At 46.6% G+C, this 21,426-nt stretch overlaps 1 protein-coding gene across 6 annotated transcripts in view; it reads right to left on the reverse strand.

Annotated features, from left to right (window-relative positions):
* rtn1a (reticulon 1a) overlaps positions 1–21,426 on the reverse strand; it is a 61,287-nt gene that overhangs the window by 8,663 nt on the left and 31,198 nt on the right. Inside the window, exon 1 of one of the 6 annotated variants that reach the window (XM_015350236.2) lies at positions 5,811–5,988. The exons of 4 other annotated variants lie outside the window; for them this stretch is intronic. In XM_015350236.2, the coding sequence (XP_015205722.1) occupies positions 5,811–5,865 (55 nt within the window). In that variant the 5' untranslated portion in view covers positions 5,866–5,988. Of the gene's footprint in view, positions 1–5,804; positions 5,989–21,426 lie in introns of those variants that run through there. One more of the 6 variants, XM_015350235.2, reaches the window with a different exon arrangement.

Consider the following 21,426-nt stretch of genomic DNA (forward strand, 5'->3'; position numbering starts at 1 on the left):
GCCAGACCACAGCCCTGCTTGAAGGACCAGCTTCTTGCAATTGAACAACAGAACAACAGGGATGCATTTGCACAACATGTGCCGACTGCTCTGACCTGATGCACATCCTTACACCACTCACATACAGGATGTTCGACTGCACTGGTGTAGGACTAGCCACAGACAGTATACCAGCTGGCCCCATCCAGTGGATACTGTTGTCATGTGATCTGTGGCCTTGTGTTGTGTGATATTTACTTCCATTTCCAAGTCCTTGCTTAATCACCGTCGATCTGACATTTTTTCCTGCCAATAGTCTCATTTTTACTGCAGAGGCAGAATGGGTGCAGACTGTACCTGCAGCTCATTAGCAGCCAGACAGGTTGCCACAAATACTTCAGGGAGATTTCCAATCTGGAAACAGCCAGCTATGGTTACCATAGATACTGTGGTCAAATTCACATTCAAACACTGTGACAGAAGCACTGCCTTTCCGAAAGAGTACCATTGGTCCACTGAAGATTTCCAAGGGAGTGTAATGTTGCCAATGGCAACGGTATTCTTTGCTTGACTGACATGTGCTTAAGCTAATGAAATGAATAATTATACCCTGGATTTCAGGGAGAATACTACCCCCCCCCTCTCTTTATCTTCAAATCCCTCCGTGATCACAGAGGGAAACCGTAGAGCACAGCGAGTCGCAATGAAACAGAAACGAACGGTACGGGATCTGTACGGCACACAAACAAAAATAAAAGGGTAAATGTCATCACAACCAAGTCATTATGGAAAAGCACTGGCAAAGACAAGGGCTGAGTGCTTTCAACACGCTCGGCCGAAGCCGAGAGAAGACAGACAAGCATCAGACTGGCCTGGTGAGGAAAGGGATTCAGTGCCAAGACAGCTCCCACAGTCTCTGCGCACGTCTCCATCTCCTGAAGCTGTCTGCGTACAGCTGCAGCCTTCTTTGGGTTCAAGTTTTTAAGAGACTTAAAAGACACCATGCATACTGCATCCATGAATATGCAGTATGAATGCAAAATGCATAGGTGTATGCAAAAACCTTTAAGAAAGCATTATCTGCGCTCCATAGAAAACAAACATGTTTTGTTACTATTCTATTTGGTTACATCAGAACAGCACAGCCTGAAGTGTTCCAGATTACTCTGACAGTGCACTGGAACGGCAGCTGCTAGCACCCTGAGCTGTGTGACAACGGGGTTCGAGCAGCTGGGCAGAAGAGGGTGGACAAGGGGTACCCTAACGTTCTTGTCACACAGGGTGTGTCAGGGTGCTGGCATTTAGCAATTACTGTATCTTCACACAAAGTCACTGAAGCCAAGTGTATAACGCAGAGTTTCAGAGGGAACCTGTACCTTCAACCACATGCTGGTTATATCCAGATACTAAAGGAAGCATTAAATAGCAAAAAATATACAGAAAAAGCATATGCCAGTCTACTAGAAATCCTAGAATATGTACAGACTGAGAGAAGTTAATTAACAACCTTTTTAAATTACAGTTTTAATTGCACAAGTGTATTGAGGTCTCTACACCCAAAGGGAGTTAAAGAAGTTGCCTACGGCCATCTGTGCTTATTTATGAGTCTTTTATAGAAAGGCATAACAGATCTCTGCTTCTCTACAAGAAAATGCAATCCACCGACAGCAGCCAGGCTTCTACGGTGTCTCAGTCTGAAATTTGTCATCTATATCCTTGTTCCAGACACCCACAGAACACATTTCTGCACACTCCTGGAATTCTCTACCACATACAAGCTCCCAATCTGACTTTAAACCTAATTTGGTGACTCAAAACAGCAATGTCAGCTTCATCCTCAGCACATCTTCTTTGTGGACCCCCGGAGAAAATTCCGATTGCCATTTCACATTCCAGAGGGTGAGGAAGGGAAATGGCCAGCCTGGGTCTCAAGGACTTGTTTAGAGAACCAAGCTGCGATCCCGAAAGGACAGCTGGTTTCATTTTTCATTGAGCAAAGAGCAGAATCTATGAGATGACAGTGTGCTAACCACATTGGAGGACCACCTACTGTACAAGGAGAGTGATGGGGACCATTAGGCGCCAGGACCCATCCAGATTCCCTTACTATATCCCTGGCCTTGGACCATTAAAAAAACATCCTAATCCATTATAAAGGGTGGGGGGGGGGGTTCGTAACTCACACCTCAGTCTCACCTTTGAGGTGGGGGATGGGCATTCGTTGAGATGTGTTCTGAAAGGTCTGATCTGGCAAACGAGTGGATGTCTTGACACTTCCCCAGTCGGAGACCACTGTTCCTGGTTTCACAAAGGAGCTCGCCCGTCTCAGAACTGCCTGCTAAGTGTGTTTGACATGCAGGCAGTGTAAGAAGTAAAACAATAAATGGGCATCCTTGTGAGAGCAGCCCTGCAGTGCTACACGTACCTCCTCAGTGGGACCCCGGCTCCAGTCTGAGGACAGGGCGAGGTTCCTGACGTTCAGTCAGACTGAGAGGACCAAAACGCACAAGACTGGCGCGCACAGGAGCACAGCCCTATCGGGAATCGGCTGCTGCACCCACAGCACCTCAGTGGAGACGTGTTGAAACCTCATACACGCTGCGGCATTCAGATCTGATTCACACTATACAAAAGAAGCACAAAATAGCTGGAGGTGTTTTGCACCACAATGCAAAATCCAACAGAAAAAAAAAAAACCCATGCTCATTTTGTTTGTTAAACAGGGAGCTGGTTTCTGCTTTGGCCTGCCCGAGTGGTCTGCTGGTCACCATGGTTACCATGTCAGCCGTCCTGCCCCAGACTCGAGGGCGAGCACGGATAGAGAGAGCAGGGCGCAGGTCGGGCCTTGTGGGACACTCCTCGTGTCGCCGGCAGCCAGCTGCCGTTTGTAAACATCTCCTGCCAGAGATACGCAACCATACAGTATCAGGTGGGGCGGATTTCATCCAGATTACATTTGAAATCACACCAAGTCTAAAACTGTCCAGACAAATGAGAGTAACGGGGACCTCAATCAAATTACTGATTCCCGATAGCAAAGGGACCGAGGGACATCTAGTGCTGCTCACCAGTGTTACTCATGCAAATCTGGAACACCGTCTCACGCTACTGGTTTCACTTTGTGCAAATATTCAGCTCACAGTCAGTATACTGTATCTCTTCCTTTCGTAAGGTTTTTGTAAGTAAAATCACCAGTCGCTGGTGAGGGCCAGCATCGGCTGAGATGGATCCTTGCCCCTCTACGGATGCCGGCCCTGAACAGGAGCGTGGCTCCGGTCCGATTAAGGGAACGTGAACCGCACACCACTGGTTCCCCTTCCCACCCCTGGGGGCCCACAAACCTGCTGGCTCTCCTGCTGGCCAGCCTCACTGCTGAACTGAAGCCTCAGCTTCGAGAACAAATCGCTTTCTTCCCACATCTGCAAGCAGGTCTTTCTGCTCAAACGTTAGGAATCTTCTATGAACTGCCGAAATGTAATGGTTAAAAGCCAAAACTTTCAAATGTGAAAAGAGTCACACAGTTCAGATGAATCCTCCTATCCAGCCAATGAAAGATTCAGTTGTGTAACTGAGAGCTGGGCAGCAGGTGTGACCTGGACACAGTTCAGGACAGCGTGTAGGGGCGTCGTTCACACAGAGAAATGTACACGGGAGTCAGGCAGTCCTGAACATTCCCAGTCAGCAGTCTTTTCTATCCTCCAAAGTCTTGAGACCTCAGATCTTTCCGACAGACGACCGCCGGACAAGAGAGGAAGATGGAAGCCTTTTCAAAGTGGGGGGGGGGGGAAACACACAGAACATTAGGAAAGAGCTTTCAGACATACCTACCATAGCTATCATCTATCATCTATCTAGATGCATTTTTAAACTGAGTGCGGATTTCTGTGCAAGGCTGAAAATAAGGACTGCCGGCCCAGCCTGTCCCAGTCCCGCCAGCACACCAGACAGGCCTGCGTCAATAAGACTGCGGCCTGCAGCCCAGCACCGCGCTGCCTGGTACCTGCACACCCCCCATCAGAACCAGGACAAGATTCTTCACATCCCTTCCAGAATATTCCAGGCACCTCTCCCACCTCCACACAGCACAGCCATGCCGCCCAGCAAAAGAAATATGTCAACAGACCTTAACGGCAGGGGACTTAGCACACGCTCCACGGCCATCTGGACGAGCAATAATTATTCAACCACTCTCCACTGCGGGACGGGCTCCGTACAGCAAGGCACGCATTCCTTTAGGCATCAGAGCAGGAACAAGGATATATTTTAACATAAAATAAAATCAGATCTGTTTCGTTCAGCCTCCTCCCACACGAAGCAGCAACGTGACCTATTTAGAGCGCCAGATGAAACCGAAGATTCGGCTCCACCTGCGCGCTCACTCCGGGGCTTCTGGGAAGTGTGTGCCGGCCCGCGGGGGCCTAGGTCTGGGTCTGGGGGGGGAACGAGTAACGGCACCGGCCCGCCTGCACGCGGCTCCGCCCCACGACCTCCCTTCAGATGCCTGGAAAGAAGCACAGCAGCCTCTTCCTCACTGCCGCCTTTCAGTCCCAGAACGGGCGGGGCAGATGACAGACCCGGGCCGGATTGCAACTGGATATTTCACACTGTGAAGGAACACTCCACGAGAGGGGGTGGGGGGGGGGCATCATGAAGAGGCGCGTCACCCCTCCAGCGATGGAAAACACACAGACCTGGCCCTTAAAGAGCCTGTCTGGCCAGCCTCCATATACTGTATAATACTGCATGCCATCGTCAGCGGTTTATACTGCACTGGGGTACCGAGGAGAGGGGGGGCGCTAAGAGCTCCGGGGCTCAGGGTCAAAGTGCTGTCAGGGGTAAATGGGGTGCCCCCCACTGCTGCTGCCCAGATCCTGCCCCACAACGGGGCTGGCGGCTCTATCTGGGGCTCCGCTGGGGAGGATCACAAACACAGCTCCATAAGCATGGCCAGCCGGCTGGGAAGGTGGCCACACCCCAGAGCAGAAGTAGGTATTTTCCCCCCGTCGCCACTAGTGATAAACACGACAGCCAGACACAAAGAGGCTGTGGCAGAAAATCAGGGATGGAGAAAACGACGAGACATCCTTTTCTGCAGCAGCCTCCTCAGAAGCGCTTCCTACATTATTTAAATGCTCATCTATTAAGCGAGGATAACCTAAGCGGAATATCGATACAAATTTCTCTCTCTTTTCTTTCCCTCCCTCTCAGCCATGACTGCGCCGATGCCATTAACGAGAGAATGATGGGTGTGTCCCTTTGACAGCCCTGATCGCTGGATCCCAGATCTCCAATCGCCTGTACCTGTCTGCTCAACACGCACTCCTCTCTCTGACACAACACAGCCCTGCGTTACAGAGATCTGGACATCTCCCACCACGCATCACAGACACAGCAAACCCTGACACAACCGCAGAACAATAGAAGCACAAAACCCTGTTCAGCCCCTGTTCAGAGTAACAGCAAGCAAAGCCCAAGGGGGAGGGCTGGCAACAATGAGAACAGATCTGATCCTATAGTGCTCTGATTTTGCCACCTTAAACAAATCATGGTTTAAAAACAAGTGATTACGAATGCAGGCATTTTAAAGAAACTGCCTCTGACTTTCTCCCACGGGAAGGATCACACACCCGAAAAACCCACGGCGCCGCGGAGGGAGACAAACAACAACAGCACGCAGGAGAAACGCCGAGGAGGCTGCGCGGGGCCCGCAGGTGCGCTCGCCCCGCTCAGATGCTCTCCCCCTCTCCCATTCCTCCCGCCGCCCCGGCCCGGCCCCGCTGCGCCCCGCGGCGGGCCCCCTGCGCCCCTCGCGCCCGCGCCAGTACCCTTGCCCTTCCAGCTGCTCCAGAGGCACTCCATCTTCGTCGAGTCGGGGCTGGCCTGCATGCTGGAGCACGGGGAGGATCCGCTCACGGCTTCTTCTGCTGTGGCAGCGCTCTCCTCACTGGTGCATCCCCCACGTATGAATGGCCGAGAGGGGTGGGGGGGGCTGTGGGAGTGACCACGGTGCTGCCGACTGGCGGAGCTCGCAGACTGATGCTGTACGCAGAGCTGGCGGGGGGAGGGAGGGAGCTGGGGAGGAGGGGGGCCGGGGGGAGGAGAGCAGACTGTAAACACTGCAGTCTCCACTGCAGCAAATCAGCACTGCGATGGAGACGGCCGGGGGGAGAGCTCTTCTCCTGAAGAGGGACGAGGATGCTCTTTCACAGTAAGAGCCTGACGACCCCCCTCGCCTTCCCGACCGCTGTGCTGCTGAGCGGGGGTCTGTGGGGGGGGGGTGTTGGGGGAGTGCAGCAGGAAGCAGCAGTAGAAATGGTTAATTTAGGCGGGCCGGGCCAAGGTCTGGCCAGGGACACGGCTGGAGAGGGCCCTCACTCAGCCAGGAAAGATGCACTGTCATTTCCCCAGCCCAGACACCCTTCAATTTCATTTTTTTTTTTAAATCTTAAAAGTTTGTATCGAACATTATCTGCCATCACAAACATCGCGCGCGTTAGCCTTTCTCGTCTGCTTTTTTTTATTCAAAGACTCGGACTCTCACCCGAGAAGGGATCTGAAAATACTGAAAGGCCTATGGCTATGAACTCTAGTATCAGAAGTAAAAAAAATAATCAATGAATTCATAACACGGTGAGCATGGCCATCTAAAATCAAGATGAAGAGAACAGAACACTTCAATTTTACAAGAGCACTAAATAAGCTGTCCATCATAACTGCCTTGTATGAATGCTCCTTTAGATATACAAAATGAAATAATAAATGTCCAAGAGTAAAACCTCTCGTGATGCTGTTGAATGGCAAAATGAATGGCATCAATTCTGAAAAAGTCTGAGAACACAGAATGTGTGACCCAGTGTTTCAGATGACATGGATATACTTAAAAGGGAGTCCAGTGAAAAGCCTAATGAGGTCACTCACATCATGATGTCATCTGAACAGCAGTGTGTCAGGAGGGTTACAGTAACACCAGCGCTGACACTCCACTGTAACTAGTTAGAAAAGATGAACCACATCCACCCAGTTTCTAACTGCTATACCCCATACAGAGTTGCAGGGAGACAGAGCTTTTCCGGGCAAACAACGGGCACGGTGTGGGGCACAGGCTGGACGGGCACAGACGCCAACACCCTCCCGCTCACACCAGGGCCACGTTTTTCCTACACGACGAACCACCTTCCGGAATGTCTCTGGACTGTGGGAGGAAAGGAAGACGGACTCAGGACGACCATACGAGCTCTACGCACACAGCACCCCAGAAACCTAACCCAGGGCCCCAGCACCGCAAGGCAACATCGAATACCATTGCACCCCTCTTTGCCGCACCCTGATTAAGAACAATTTTAAGATTTTTCAATACTCTAAGATGATGAGACAGGCGGCCTTAATCACAGAAAAGCAGATTTTGCTTTGATATGACAAACATTGTTTGCTCACTTCACGGTTTCCAAATGGGATTCTGACTACATCCCCTTAGCAGCCACAGAACTGGAATAAAGTCACATCTTAATAAGAAATTAAGACCGCAAATTATTAAGCCAGACCAGCCTCTAGTGAACATAGAAAACACATAAGATAGTCGAGCGCTTGCTGTTTCAAGAGAAAACAGCTGGACACACCTGGACTCCCAACGACAGACAACTGGTGGTCAGCGGATCGCTGGGACATGCCAGACAGGCAATGACAGTGTTGTGTATGGAATGTCCATGAACAGGACACTTCCCAGTGTGTACAGGATGCTTCCCAGTGAATAAAAGGAAACACTTGTATTTACATGCAGCACTGTTCTACTGTGGCTTTGTAGGGGTGACATGCAGTACTCGCTGTAAGAGAGGGAGGGAAGTCACCATCTTGGCCTTAAACCTGGCTGTGGCGAGGTCAAGATGGCTGTTGTAAACGTAGCTGGAATCAGGTGTTACATGATACACAGGGGAAAGTGAGCAGAAATCCAGGGGAGGCAAAGGAGTTACTGGGATAGGATCCCATGGAATGAGCCAAGTCCCTGAGTGGTTGAAAACCTTGTAAAACAGTCACTTAGAGAGAATGATGTGCCTAGACTCAATTGGAAGGAACTGTACCTAGGGCCTGCCACTGCCACAGCTGTGTCACAGACTAAATGGGAGTTTCTGGGAGGAAAAGGGAATTAGACTTATTAGAATTATCAGTAGACAGTGGTTCGTCACAGACTCAGACAGGAAAGCCTCACAGGCTGATGGGACTCGAGCTGCAAGCAGCAAAACTGCTTGATGAGAGATAGTGGAGGATGCTGTACTGCAGTGTGTCTCGTGCACTGGCCAGGCAAGCTGTGTGGTGGTCGTCTGCCAGGCTCGGTGCTGAAGAAGTCTGCTGACTGGAGCCACTGGCTGGCGAGGTGGCAGAGCACTTTCTTACCATAGAGGAGAATGAGAACACGAAAATAAGCCTTAATCATCAGACTGAATCCTAATGAACACCGTGTCGTTTCAGACTGATGGATGGCATAAGAAAGCTTGAGCGAAAATGTTTGGAAATCTGGGAGAGGAGAAAGTTGCTAACTAACAGAATCACCTCTTCCCCACACAACCACTCACACGTAAATCCCCACATGTCAACTGCAAGCATTTCCGAGACCTGACACACACTCACACACTGATCACATTCCTCCATCATCAGGACTCGCTGTTCCCACAAAACGGCAATGTCATCAAACTACTGGCACACGCTGAACTAGAAAGTGATTTTGTAGTCTTGCTGCCTGCAGCTCAGGTAGAGAAGGTCTTGCTCTGCTTCATTTCATACAGTATTACAATATCTGAATGAGTTTAAGGGTTTGTGAATTGATGGAGCTGACTGGCATGTGCTCTTTATAAATATGAGTCAGGCTTGTCCTCATTGCAATCGCCTATTTTTAGTTCAAAGCTGGCAGTAAAAAAAGTGATAACAGAATAAAATGTGAAAACAAGATGACCTGCCTTCATGCTTAATACATGAATATTTCACACTTAAAGTCACTTTTCAACCAGTTTCATTCAGTGTCCTTGGCTTATTTCTAATCCAAAGGATACACACGTTATTCTATACAATTTTATATACTGTGTTGACTTCTATAGAAACAGTCTTTTCTAGTCAACTACAAATCTGAAGGCCGACTACAAACCTACAAAATCGTAATCTTAGTGCAAGACTATTCAGGATATCTTCCTTTTGATGTGTGACATATTTCTCTCTACTAAAAGAAAATAAAAATGTTTTCATTCTCATTCTACTTAAGTTTAACCTTTTAAATATAGAAATATTTATACAAATATAGAAAGAATCAGGAAGCAAGACTAAAAACTGAATAAAGGCATGTTTAATATTTTTTTAACCTAATTCCTGAAAATATAAAACTTCTACATACATTTTTATAGTATTATGTATAGATTCTTACAGCAGGTTTACCCCTGAACTCACTAATAAATAAAAAGCCTAAGTGATCCCTGTTTGTATAATTGATGCAGAAAAGTAGGAATATCACCATTAATTGTTCACACAGGTACCTCAGGGCAATAACTGAACCATCAGAAAGAGCTGACGTACAGTAAGAGAGGAAAATAAGGATGTTGGAAAGATCATTCTGTTCCTTTTCGGTGTTTAAAATGAGGCACTTTGTATCCTGATTACAACTTACCCAAGATCTTAAACAAAACATGTAGCAAGTCTACTACTAGTCTACTACATGCACCTATATGTTTGCTTACAGGATTCCTATATGCAATGCAAAAGGTAAATAAAGGAGTATTAGCACTCTCATTTACTGAATACTGAATGTCGTTAGAATATAATGTGAACAAATTCGTCTCCTTCTGAGGCTATTAGATACAGGAAGATAACCAGCCCAATGGAATCCACTCAGATCATAAACAGCATCTCGTCTGCAACCTAGGCTGTGCTCCAGCACCATGGCTACCAGCGCCGCTGATGTCTCATCCGGTTACCACGGCAACAGGGCCCGCCCAGAGGCCCAGGCAGGGGGAGTACAGTAGGTGGAGCCCCTTTCAAATCACACAGGCAAGGTTAACGGAGGAGAATGATAAACACCCCCACCCCCTTCTCTCCAGTTCTCCTTCCGCCGCCCTTCCCGGCGAGGGACGGCACGATCCATCTGCCTCCACACAGCTGGCCCTGACCCCCTCCGCACAAGGGGGCGCTGCAGGGAGGCGCCACAGCCCCTGTCGAGCGCCGGAGCCAGGCACTGTACCTCCTGACCGGCGCTCGCTGTGCTGCCTGTGACCTGTGAATCCCTCAGTAAGCAGCCCACAGCTACATGGATGAGACGACAGATCAAGACAAACACGGGGCGCACAGGAGCCCCCACATGCCCCCTCTCCATGGCAGGGGTGGGGGGGCACGGGGACATCCCTAACGGGAGGCTGAGGTGGGGGGACCGAGCTTGAGGACTGGGACACGAGTACACAGGGCGGAAACTTCATTTCTGTTCTGCCTCTTTCGGGTGTGAAGGGCTTTCTTCTGGATAACTGAATGAGGAGGCATTCGATACTGAGTCTGTTACCGTGGCGCCTCAGAACCCCCACCCCTCCCCTCCCGCCCTGCTGACCCACAGCAGCCACCCACAGGAGGCTCCCGCTATCCTCCCTGTTTCCCAGCGTTTCCCTGCCGCTCCCCTGAGCCCCGTGCCCTAGAGGGATAGCTCAGTAGGCAACGCAAGCAGGCACCACCAGGTCAGGCTCCGCTCCCCGTCTCCATGGCAACTGCCGCGGCAGACGGCGAATGGCAAAGGGTGAGCACTGGGCATCCTGGCCTGTGCCCTGCATGGGGGCGGGGGGAGGGGGTGTGTAGATATCACCGAGAGGCCTTGCACACCGCTGAAAGATGACAGGCCATGTCCACTGCAAAGCCCTGCTGCAGCCATAACAACAAACCCTTCTTGCAAACAGTCCTGCATAACAGTATCATATGATAAATGCCTGACTGAAAGTCATTGCATTAGGTTCCTCATTAATTTCACTAGCAATACCTTAAGAGTGACCGGTTGAAATCCCCTGGCTAAGAGAGACCTGTGTTACACTGCTACCAGCTTTGTACGTACTCTGAAGACTCTAACACCTGTAAAGGCAAAGGCCTGATCAGTAGCAAATGCCACAGAAGCGTCGGATGCTGTGCTTGTGCTACTGGATCACATCGGATCCGGATCTCGGATCAGGGTGAGGTGCTACTGACGCATTTGATCGAATCAACGACTCTCGTGCTTCGCAGCAGTGGTGATGTACAGCAGGTTGGTTCAGGCGATGGTACAAGACAAAAACGGACAGACCGCCGTGCAGACCGCCCTTCGCTGTGATTTTCAGTGACCCGACACGGATGTGATCATGTAAAACTCCATCCTCTGCGCTGAACGATCAGCCCCGAAGCCCTTGGGCAGCAGAGATCGTGTTAGGGGACCCTTCTGTATGTCATAGCAGCTAGCTTCAGGTCCTTCCTAATTTCCTTAAGGCCTCCTGTAACAACTCAAGCTACATTTATTAAAATGTTTGGGAGAGTCACCTTTAGAATCTGAGTCTGTCCTTCCAATGAACTGCATTTTGCCATCTTTTACCTGGGAGTGCTTGTAAGGTCATACAGTTCCCCCAGTGATACTGTAGCATTGTACTGCCACGATACAAAACAACTTTCCCACTGTTGTGTAATGCTGTGGTCATTTGGATTACTAGGTTCAAGCATTTCTTGCAAAACAAGATAGCAAATTATGGTGAAGATACTGACCAAAACTGTTGGAATCTGCAGATATACAACTCGGCTTGTAGGGAGGTTCTTAAAAGTAGATTATACCCTTGAATTCTCTTAGCTGAAAACAGGCACTTTTAATTAAAAGTACATTTTACTATTTCACATTAATGAAGTTTAGAAGCAACCCTGGAAAGTGGGCAATGATGACAGAGAAGGTGAAACCGAGACAGACAGGAAACTCTCACTGGAATACAAAACCGCAATGGACAGAGACAATAACTGAGGCGCTGAAAACTCTCACCACCACCCCCTACAGCTCACAGTGCTGCAGTTATTAACCTGAGCAGGGTATTCTATAGTTCTATAGTTCCAAAATCAAACTTATCCTCAATTTTCCAAGCACAGTCGACTATTTGCTGTAGCCAGAAAAATGAAACACAGGAGAACAAAAAAGGAAATTCCTCCTTATCTGATTTTATGGGCATACAGTATGTCTACCTTGTTCACGTGCGTTTATAGTGCAGTGATGGGCTTGTAAGGCCATCTCAAATGGTCAGACACTGACCTGATCAGCTCGCAGCACTACTAGAGTGAACATCAACGAACATCACGGAGATTTCACTGCTCCCAATTACTAAGCACTTCATGTCAAAACATCTATCCTTTTAAATGAGAAAACCAAGGTAACAGCCAAAAACACACAAAAATAAATCTAAAAATATTTTGTGCTTGTGAATGGGTTTCCAATTTTTTAAATGTAGGCATTACTAGCGCACGTCCTGCACCTTTATGGAATAACTACCATATCTAATTAAAGGCTATATTTTGATTCAGCCCAGTATTTGTAAAACGTACATTTCTTGCTACACAAATGCAAAATAAGAGAGGAGCTCCTCAGGGTGGCTCTCGGACACATAGGCTAAATATTAAAAACTGTGCTTGAATGACTCAATGGAAAGTATAATTTATGAGGATAATACAAATTGTAAAAGGAAAAAAAAATACAGATTTATAAAGACTCAAATCTCATTAAGAGAAAACCTTAAGACAAAGAACAAAAGCAAAAGAATGAAACTCTACAAACATTCTCTGCTGTGCTGAAGCTTTAACGATCATTAATAATTCATGTTTTGTTGACAACCATGCAGTGCTGTCAAGGCTGGCCTGCACTGTACCAGCTAAAAATAGAGCACTTTCAAGTCTGCTGGCATGAAAACCTTGCATTTCTTTGAATAACACCTTTTCTCAGTAGAACAGACATGTACAGAGACAGAAACTAATTCTTTTTTAGTTTTTACACCTTTCCATGTAAGAATCAGAGGGTGTGCTTTTATTTAAAGGGTACTGTATGGCACTGTATTACTTAAGATTTTTAATTCAGCAGGAGAAGCTAAATTTCTTCTCTGATCTGCCATTATGTGATAAACAGGCATTGTAGGTTTTTAAGTTACATGTTTTTCCAAATACATTATTTCACCCTTTTACTGAACTAGCATTACAGTATGCAACACAGATGAAAGTTTCATACTGTATTTTTTCCTGGGCTCTCAGATAAAGGTCTCAGTGATGGACCATATTTAATCTCATAATTTCTGTTTAAAGAAAATGAAATGGACAAATCTTAATAAAAGCAGATATGGTGTCTGTGACCAGCCTCATGACACTATACAGAATTTATTAAAAAACAGGTCAGTTTTAATTTTGAGTAAGAAAAATAGATTTGACCACCAAAGAACTATATTATGTTGTTTGCTTGCATTCTTACAGAAGCTGCATAATGAAAATGTGTTACAGAAAGTTTAGGGTTAGAATCGGAGCGTCCAGTTCTGGTCCTGGAGGGCTGGAGTGCTTTTGGGCTTCACTGCAACTCAGTTCTTAACGAAATAAGACCGTTGGGTACTGGCTTAACTGGACCACATGACAGCTTCTGCATGTTTAAATTGAAATTTGAACCCCCTCAAACCAACGGGCACACCTTCAATGACGAAATAAACTTTTTTTTCTTTACCATTTTAACCTTTTCTCTGCGAGCAGACCAACTTTGTGTTCCACTGCGAACTACCCCTAAACCACAAATCACATTCAATCCAACTTCAGCTGGAAATGCACGGCTGAAATGCTACCTCAGATGATGAGACGTGGGGGCTGCCTGCAGAGAGAAGTGGAAGAAAGCCCTCTGGTGGTGGGAAACAGCGGCTGCTTTATAGTCTTCTAGAACGTTCAGGACATCTTTCTTCTTCCCAGAGCACTTTTTCACAGCACGCAAATCCCTGCAGAGGGCTAATGTCCCCATATTACGTTAGCCCTCCTGAAGACTGAAAAAAGCTCGCTTGGTTCTCATTCGTCCCGCGGGGTGAAGCCTCTTGCGAAGCTGACAAGACGCACTGTGGCAGCACGGCTACTCGGGGTGGCTTCGGTGTGAGACTACAAGGGCAGCGCAGGCAGCGGGAGTGCGGCTGGCCAGGGAAAGGTCAGCGCCTGTGTTCCAGGAGCCGGAGTCAGGGGACTCTCTGTGCGCAGCAGACTGGGCACAAGATCACTTTATTAGCCACATACAATTTCTTGCATTGGGAATCTGTCTTTTCGCATACCCCAGCTTGCTCTCCACAAGACACACAAGCACACAGACGGGGAGAGAGAAGCTCGGGGTCAGAACGCAGGGTCAGCTACTTATACAGCGCCCCTGGAGCAGTTGGGGTGAAGGGCCTTGCTCAGGGGCCCAACGGAGTAGGATTCCTCTGCCGGCCGTGGGATTTGAACCGGCAACCTCCCAGCCACAGACGCAGATCCTGAGACACAGAGCCACTGCTCCACTCAAGGACACTTTAACACTTCGTACGAGACTTCAGCCATACTCTACACAACAGCGACACAAGCAAGCCCACAGGCTTGTGAAAGAGGCAAAAAGAATATTAACAACCAAACTCCTGATGAGCACTTGGACCCAGGCAGCACCCTGGGGTGTGTGACTGTAGATAGACTTTGAGGGCAGTTGGCACTGAGAGCAGGACTGCAGCAGAGAGAGAGGGCTTGGGAGCGTGGGTCTCTTTATAGCGCCTTGCGGTGAAGACTAGGGATGACCTTTGAAGACCTAATACAGATAAAGACAACAGGAGGTCGACCTAGCCTTTTGGTGGTAAAAAGCTAATTGAGCTAAGGCTCTCATCAGACATGCAGAATCCCTTTAGAGACAGCCGAGACGGGTATGAGAATCCTAAAACACCGGACCATGTACATGTACATCTTCATTTACAGCAACAGAAAGTGCTGGAGAATAGTACTTCAAAAAGCGCCCAGTTTATTCTGAGAAAGGTTTAGCTCTTTAGTCTAAGGACCTTATCCAAACATTAAAACGGTAAGAAATTATTTTTTAACAGTTTATTTTAGTTTTAATAAGTTACCTTCTCCGCAAGTGCTCAGAGGCTCATAAGAAGCAATGGCTCACATGCCTCCATTGAGTCTAAATGCTAGTCTAAAGGCAGCAGCTATAGTTTCTGCATTTACCAATCAGCTTCTTATACCCTAGATAGCAAGTTTGGCACAGTATCCTACTGCTCTCCAAAACAATAAAAGGGGATTCATTTATTCATGAGATCATACAACACTAGCATTTACCCTGACAAATACACAACCATATTCATACGTTCATAACTAAACATGCTCATAAGCCACTCAAACAGGGAGAGACACACATATTGAGTTTTTGTGAATATGAAAATGAAAGAGCTGTACAAGCAAAATACAAAAAAACTAATATTAGTTTACAAATATTCTACATTCTACAAAAAAAAAGAATATTAGAAATCTACTGGTTAAAATTGAAATGAATTGCAGCAGAACATTTCAAAAGCCTTCAAAACAACAGGGATGTGGACTGAAGCGGAAGTGTTGCTTTCCCAGGGATCGTAAGGAAGAAAGTAACAAATCGTGGATGAGCTCTGTGAATCAGCTGGAGCTGCGGGCTGGTGGAAGATCAGCTTGCAGAATAGAAGGACAGTCCCTGCAGAAGACTGCGTTTGGAGCTCCCAGCATTTTATAAATGTATGGAATTTTCAAACCATTCCAAATCTCATCTCCAAATTTATGTCCACACTACATTAAAGAAGGAAACACAATAACTGTCTTTTAAGATCACATTCAATTACTTGCCTGTAGCTCTGGGAAGGAAAGTAGATGACACCAATTTTGAGTACAAAAGCGATCTGACAGTATTAAATGTGTTTTGGAAGCAATAAAGGCTTTCAGCAGCACCTCTGTGTTGTTCCATAAATCATCCTTCTCCTGGCCCGCTGAATACTGACCTGACTGCAACTACAACACCTCACCACTAGATGGCAGCATAACCTGGTACTGTGGGAAACCCCAGAACAGAGAGCTTGGTGCATTGTCCTACTTACGCACCGTGTAATTTCACCCTGAATCATTAACGCCCAATAAAAATGACCTTTAACTTCAGACCTCATTCTGGTCCCGTGGTTGATTAAAACTCCCACCCAATAAATCATCTTGTTTTTTTATCACATTTAAACTTCTACTTTCACTCCCTTCTGATTTATTCGACTGCCTGGAATCCATCTGGTTTGTTTTCCACACTACGAGCAGCAGCACCGACTCCCTTACCTTTCAGAGGACATTGGAATCAAGGATTGAACGCACTTAAGGTGACCAAACCGCCCTCACAGGGGGGAGTCAGAGCCAAGGTGACTGACGCGAGTCTTTGTACTTGAAGGTCCGAATAGGACGTTAACCAGAACCAAAACGCAATAAGCTGAACAGTCCATGCCGGGATGTGAGCCCTCTCAGAAAAAGCAGGATGCAGCTGTAACTGTGAACGCTGTTGGTGGACCAGTAGGAGGCGCTCTTCTCTCTGAATCAGAGTTTCCAGAATAATTACCCAGGATGGTGAAAGCGGACACAGTGATGTAGGAGGAGCTGGACTGTGGTTGACTCATTAAATTAAAGGCCAGACTACTGGTCATTAGAGATCCCATGGCACTGTTTGACAGAATAGGGGTGATCACCCCAGTGTTAATTCTTCCTAATGATCCCACTTACTCCAGTGGCAAAGTGTTTCCTTTAAGTATTTCCTCCAAGTGATCTGCTGTGCAGTGGGGCTGTTGGTGGTGACAGACTAATACACATCGCCCAGGGTGAACCCCAAGTGGGGGCTACACTTCAGTGGTGGATGAAGTGGGTCTTTTTATGTTAAGGCACTTTAGAATCCTTTGAAATGAAAGGTGCTCTTTATTATCATCATCAAGGTGATAATAAAGTGCAGTGATGAGTGGAGTGTTTGGGAAGCATCCTTAGGGATAGTCTTAAAGTTGCACTTTGCAATGCTCACTGCCAGTGACTGAGAAAATCCCAAGGTCCCAAAGTCATCCCACAGTAACTCGAACACGAGCAGAGATTACATGTTTTCAAAATGCCACGGTAAAACTGCACAGTGTGTACTGAAGAATTCATCCATCCATCCAATTCCACTGCTTTTTCCGAGGTTGTGGGGAAGCCGGAGTCTATTCGGATCCGGAGGCTGACGAATTCATACATTTGTTGTAAATTTAGAAGCAACTTTATTCTCACAGAGGTAAAGTGGGATTTCTAAGCAATGTTAATCCCACATATAAATCCTGCTTGAAAGTCTGATGCACTTAATGTAGCTAATCACTGTTTTATTGTGGAGTGATGAAAGGATTTTTTTCACATAAAATCAGATGGGTTATATTATGAATTACCAAAGGAAAATACAAAACGCACAGTGATCCTGTGCTTATATATCTACCCTTATATTTGTTATAAAATAAGAATAATATAATCAGCAGATTATAAATTTAAAATATAAAGGGAAGCACTTCAGACTACAGAATATTAAAATTCAACAAAGATCAGACCTTGTTGTTTGAGCTGTTACCGCAGAAACACTAAAGCAAGTACTGTACATGGCACAAACACTTTATCATATCTTTATACAATAGAACACACTATGTCTGTAATATTGTATCCTGCACTCTTACCGAGCATGTGAAAGTAGGGATGAAAGGAACAGCCAGAACCTGCTGAAGACGCAGAAAAGTGTGCGCTGTCCCCAGAGACGATGCGATAGTCTTAAACCACAGCGTTCCTAGTGTTGTTTTCATTGTCGCTGTTAGGTGGTGACATACGAATGGCAGTAACTCGGCAGGTTTCATTCGTGTCAGATTCATTCGTGCCACACAGGCACCCAGAGCTCTGTGGGTGTGATTCTCAGGACAGACTTGTGATGAGACGGGGAAAACAAACAGTCCTGTGGCTCTGTCTGGAACGACAACAGCACTGCAACCCTGACGATAAAGGCCCAGAGAGCCATTGTACTGCCTCAAACACAACAGGACGGGGACATCAGAAAACACTCACTTCAACGGAAATGGCTCTTCGGGAGCAACCAAAGAGTGCCTTTATATTCCAACACCTATGAAAAATAGCTACCATTAAGTCTCCGTCCCACTGTTAATTTAAATCTTGCTTCACTGGACAATGGGATTTTTATAGAATAGCAAATAACCCAATTGACAGCAGACATCAGAATACAATCAGCCATGTTCTCTTCTGTGTTGTTATTTTTAACGTTTTGCAGGAAATACACTCTTTTAGGTATGGCTGGATGTCAGCAGGCAGTGCTGTATTCTGAAAACCGTACAGACTGAAACAATGGAATTTGGTGCAGAACACGAGAACATTCCCCCCGGGTCACATGACGTCCACCAGCAGATGCGGAAGGGCTGTCATGCACACTACTGGTGATCACACTTTTAACTTGTACTGCATCCTTTAGTATTTAACTACTGTTGTTAAAAAATGCCACTTTCAAGTTCGGGGCCTATTAACTGTCCATCCACATGAGTAACATAATTCTGTCATATTAACAATGAACAATGTTTCTCGTCTGAGATCAGTGCGGGTTCAAAACAGAACACAAATCCTCATCTAGACTAATCAAGACATAGTGGCTAAAACGCACTGTAATGTCTGCCTATGGCCTAAGGCATTAAGCCATACAGTACTACAAAAGAGACCAAATCCATAATCCCCTGGGTGTGAACCCAAGACATATTCATATTAAGAATCGGAAGCCATGCAGTACAGCTGAGCAGAAGGAGAAGCAGAAGCCTTATTTCCATCATCTGAACAGAACACGTGCTAAATAAGCCCTGGTGATCAGGCCAATACGAGGACTCGTGAGTTATGCACTGCCCAACTGGGTAGAGAAGAATAAATCTGGAAACTCAAACATATGAACACACACACAGCAAACCTGCCCACCTGCTGACCTGCACAAGGACAAGGTCGCTGTGCCTGTACCTGGAGACACATGTACTGTACAGATCTGCTCTTCACCCCTTTCTCATTGACCTTGTTTATAATGACACTGGGTCCTTGGTAAAGAAATGTAGCAGTCCTGCGATTTCCCATGCAGATGCTTTCCTGGTTAATTTCCTTGCAGTACTATTCCTTTTCTCATGGGCTGATGTCGCGGAGCCGCCATACAGACTAAGACTTTCATCTTTCTGAAGCACTTGACTGCCAGCACCTGCAAGGTGTAGCAGCTCTTGTTGGCTTCCTGGCTCTGGGCAGCAGGTGTGCTGAGAAGAGGGAAACTGAGCAGCAGTGAGCAAAGAAAAGGGAGCCTTTTATAGCCCCCTGCCACAGGACCTTCAGTCAGCACCATGGCAGGGGTTAGTGGTCTCTCTCAGGCTCAGCAGCTTCACAGAGCATGCTGAGATACACCTGTGTAGCAAACACCAGTGAGCCCAGAGCAGCTGCATGTACACAGCCAAAACACCAGGCTTTTAGTTCTCATAGAGGACGGGTAAAGAGCACAAGATTTCAGACAAGATGAATTAAACATTTCCAAACCAACAGAATAAACGTCAGCGTTTGCTACGAAACCCCCAGAAAACAGCCAGAAAGGGTGTCACTCAACAGCCACGCAGAAAGGCACTGCTCTGAAGCTGCCTGTTGTCCTGTGTGAGTGCAGTGATGGGGACACTAGCCTTCGCTCTAGGCCTTTAGACCGTCTTCATTTTCTGACCTTCTTTATACAGCTGGGTGTCATTGCTCAAATCATGATGTTTTTAATGCTGCTTTTATAGAGTAACTGTGAAACCACCACCTGGCAAGTAAATCGAGGATGGCCACAGGATCATAGGAAAAATAACCAATACAGGCAGGGGAAAAAATATTTAACAAAAAATGCCCAGAACGCAACAAAACAAACCCCACACAGACAACACTGCCCCCACCATCAGTGCCGGGATTAAATACCCCAGCTCCCCTTGAGTGACAAGCAACCTCCATTTAAGCCAAGGGCGGGCCCAGCTCTGTACCCTGACACAAAATGGAGGCACAACAAACAAGGACAGACTGTGGCTTCACATGGATAAGACGCAACAGGACCACTGAACAATACGTGACAACCTCAGGAGAGATGATCATGAGGCAAAGGCCTGCACTACCTTCATCACAGTTACATAAAAGTTTTATAGAGAGGTTAAGTGTCTGAAGCAGAAAGACACCATCTGCTACACAGCAAATTTAAATTATTATCTGGTTTTCACATGAATAGAAGTGACACACAGTAAGATATTTCACTTTCTAAAGTAGCCATAGTTCAGGTAAATTCCCAAATGTTTGTATTGTATTGTGGAGTCTGACAAGGAATTAACCCATAAGCTTGGAATATGCCTCCTGCAGTAAGCAGTGAGTAATTGAAGGTAACAGAAAACACATTGCTCAGCTATGCTTAGGTGAGAAAAACATATTCCCTGACAAAACATGAAAATAAGAGTATACAGAAAATCTCCCAGGTCTCCAAGCTCTGTTAACACCAAGTGTTACGAAACTTGATTCTCCATTTATCTCAGAGAGGCCTGAGTGAGAAAAGTCTTATTTAAGTTTAGGCTATAAATAAAAAGTGCAACATCTAAGTGTCTCCAACCTTCTGTTTACTGCAAAGTCATCCTTGGGCATGCTGTTTCCAAAGTATCCTCAGCACAATCTGTCAGCACAGATAAAAACGGGTCTGCGTTAGAAGCTAAAATGCGTAAGAAAGCTGTAATTAGAGCAGGGAATTCAGGGCTTGGAGACTCATATTTGTAGTGCTGTGTCTCCCTCAAGGGCACATGCTGACAGAGCCTAGAGAAACCTGGAGTCTGTGCCCTGCAAGCCTTGTGCCAGGCTCCACATCTCAGCCTGCTCTCAGTCCACTTCTGAGTTTCTTCCAGTGCTTCTAAATGCTCTTCTGGATTCCCAGAATGCTTCTAGGAAACGGGTCAGGATGGCTGGATCTATGGCCCTGTTGCTAGTGGTCCAAGCTGATGAGAATTTAACACTGCAGGGGAGAATGGAGGCACAACTCCTCCAGCGTCAGTGTCTTGCAAGTCACACTCGGGGGACAACAAATAATCCAGTGCTCTCCAGACCTCTCCCACTGTGACTTTTTCCATAGGGAATTGGCGGCGTTCCCATATCGCCCCTGCCCTACTTCAGAATCCATGACCTAGAACTTGAGCACTGTTAATATTTTGTCACACGTCAAAAAAAAGTGTACGCTATTTTTTAGAACGTTTGCATTTCGAGTCAGATGTTTCACTAATGTTAGCACCAATCATACTGTATGTAGCAAAATATTTCTATGGATTTAATTGCTATTGCTGATGCTTAGAAAAAATGCAATTTACTAACTGTGCACAAGGAGCTCTATTCATT

The sequence above is a fragment of the Lepisosteus oculatus genome, chromosome 8 (assembly GCF_040954835.1).
Source record: "Lepisosteus oculatus isolate fLepOcu1 chromosome 8, fLepOcu1.hap2, whole genome shotgun sequence".
In the NCBI taxonomy this organism is placed as follows: Eukaryota; Metazoa; Chordata; class Actinopteri; order Semionotiformes; family Lepisosteidae; genus Lepisosteus; species Lepisosteus oculatus.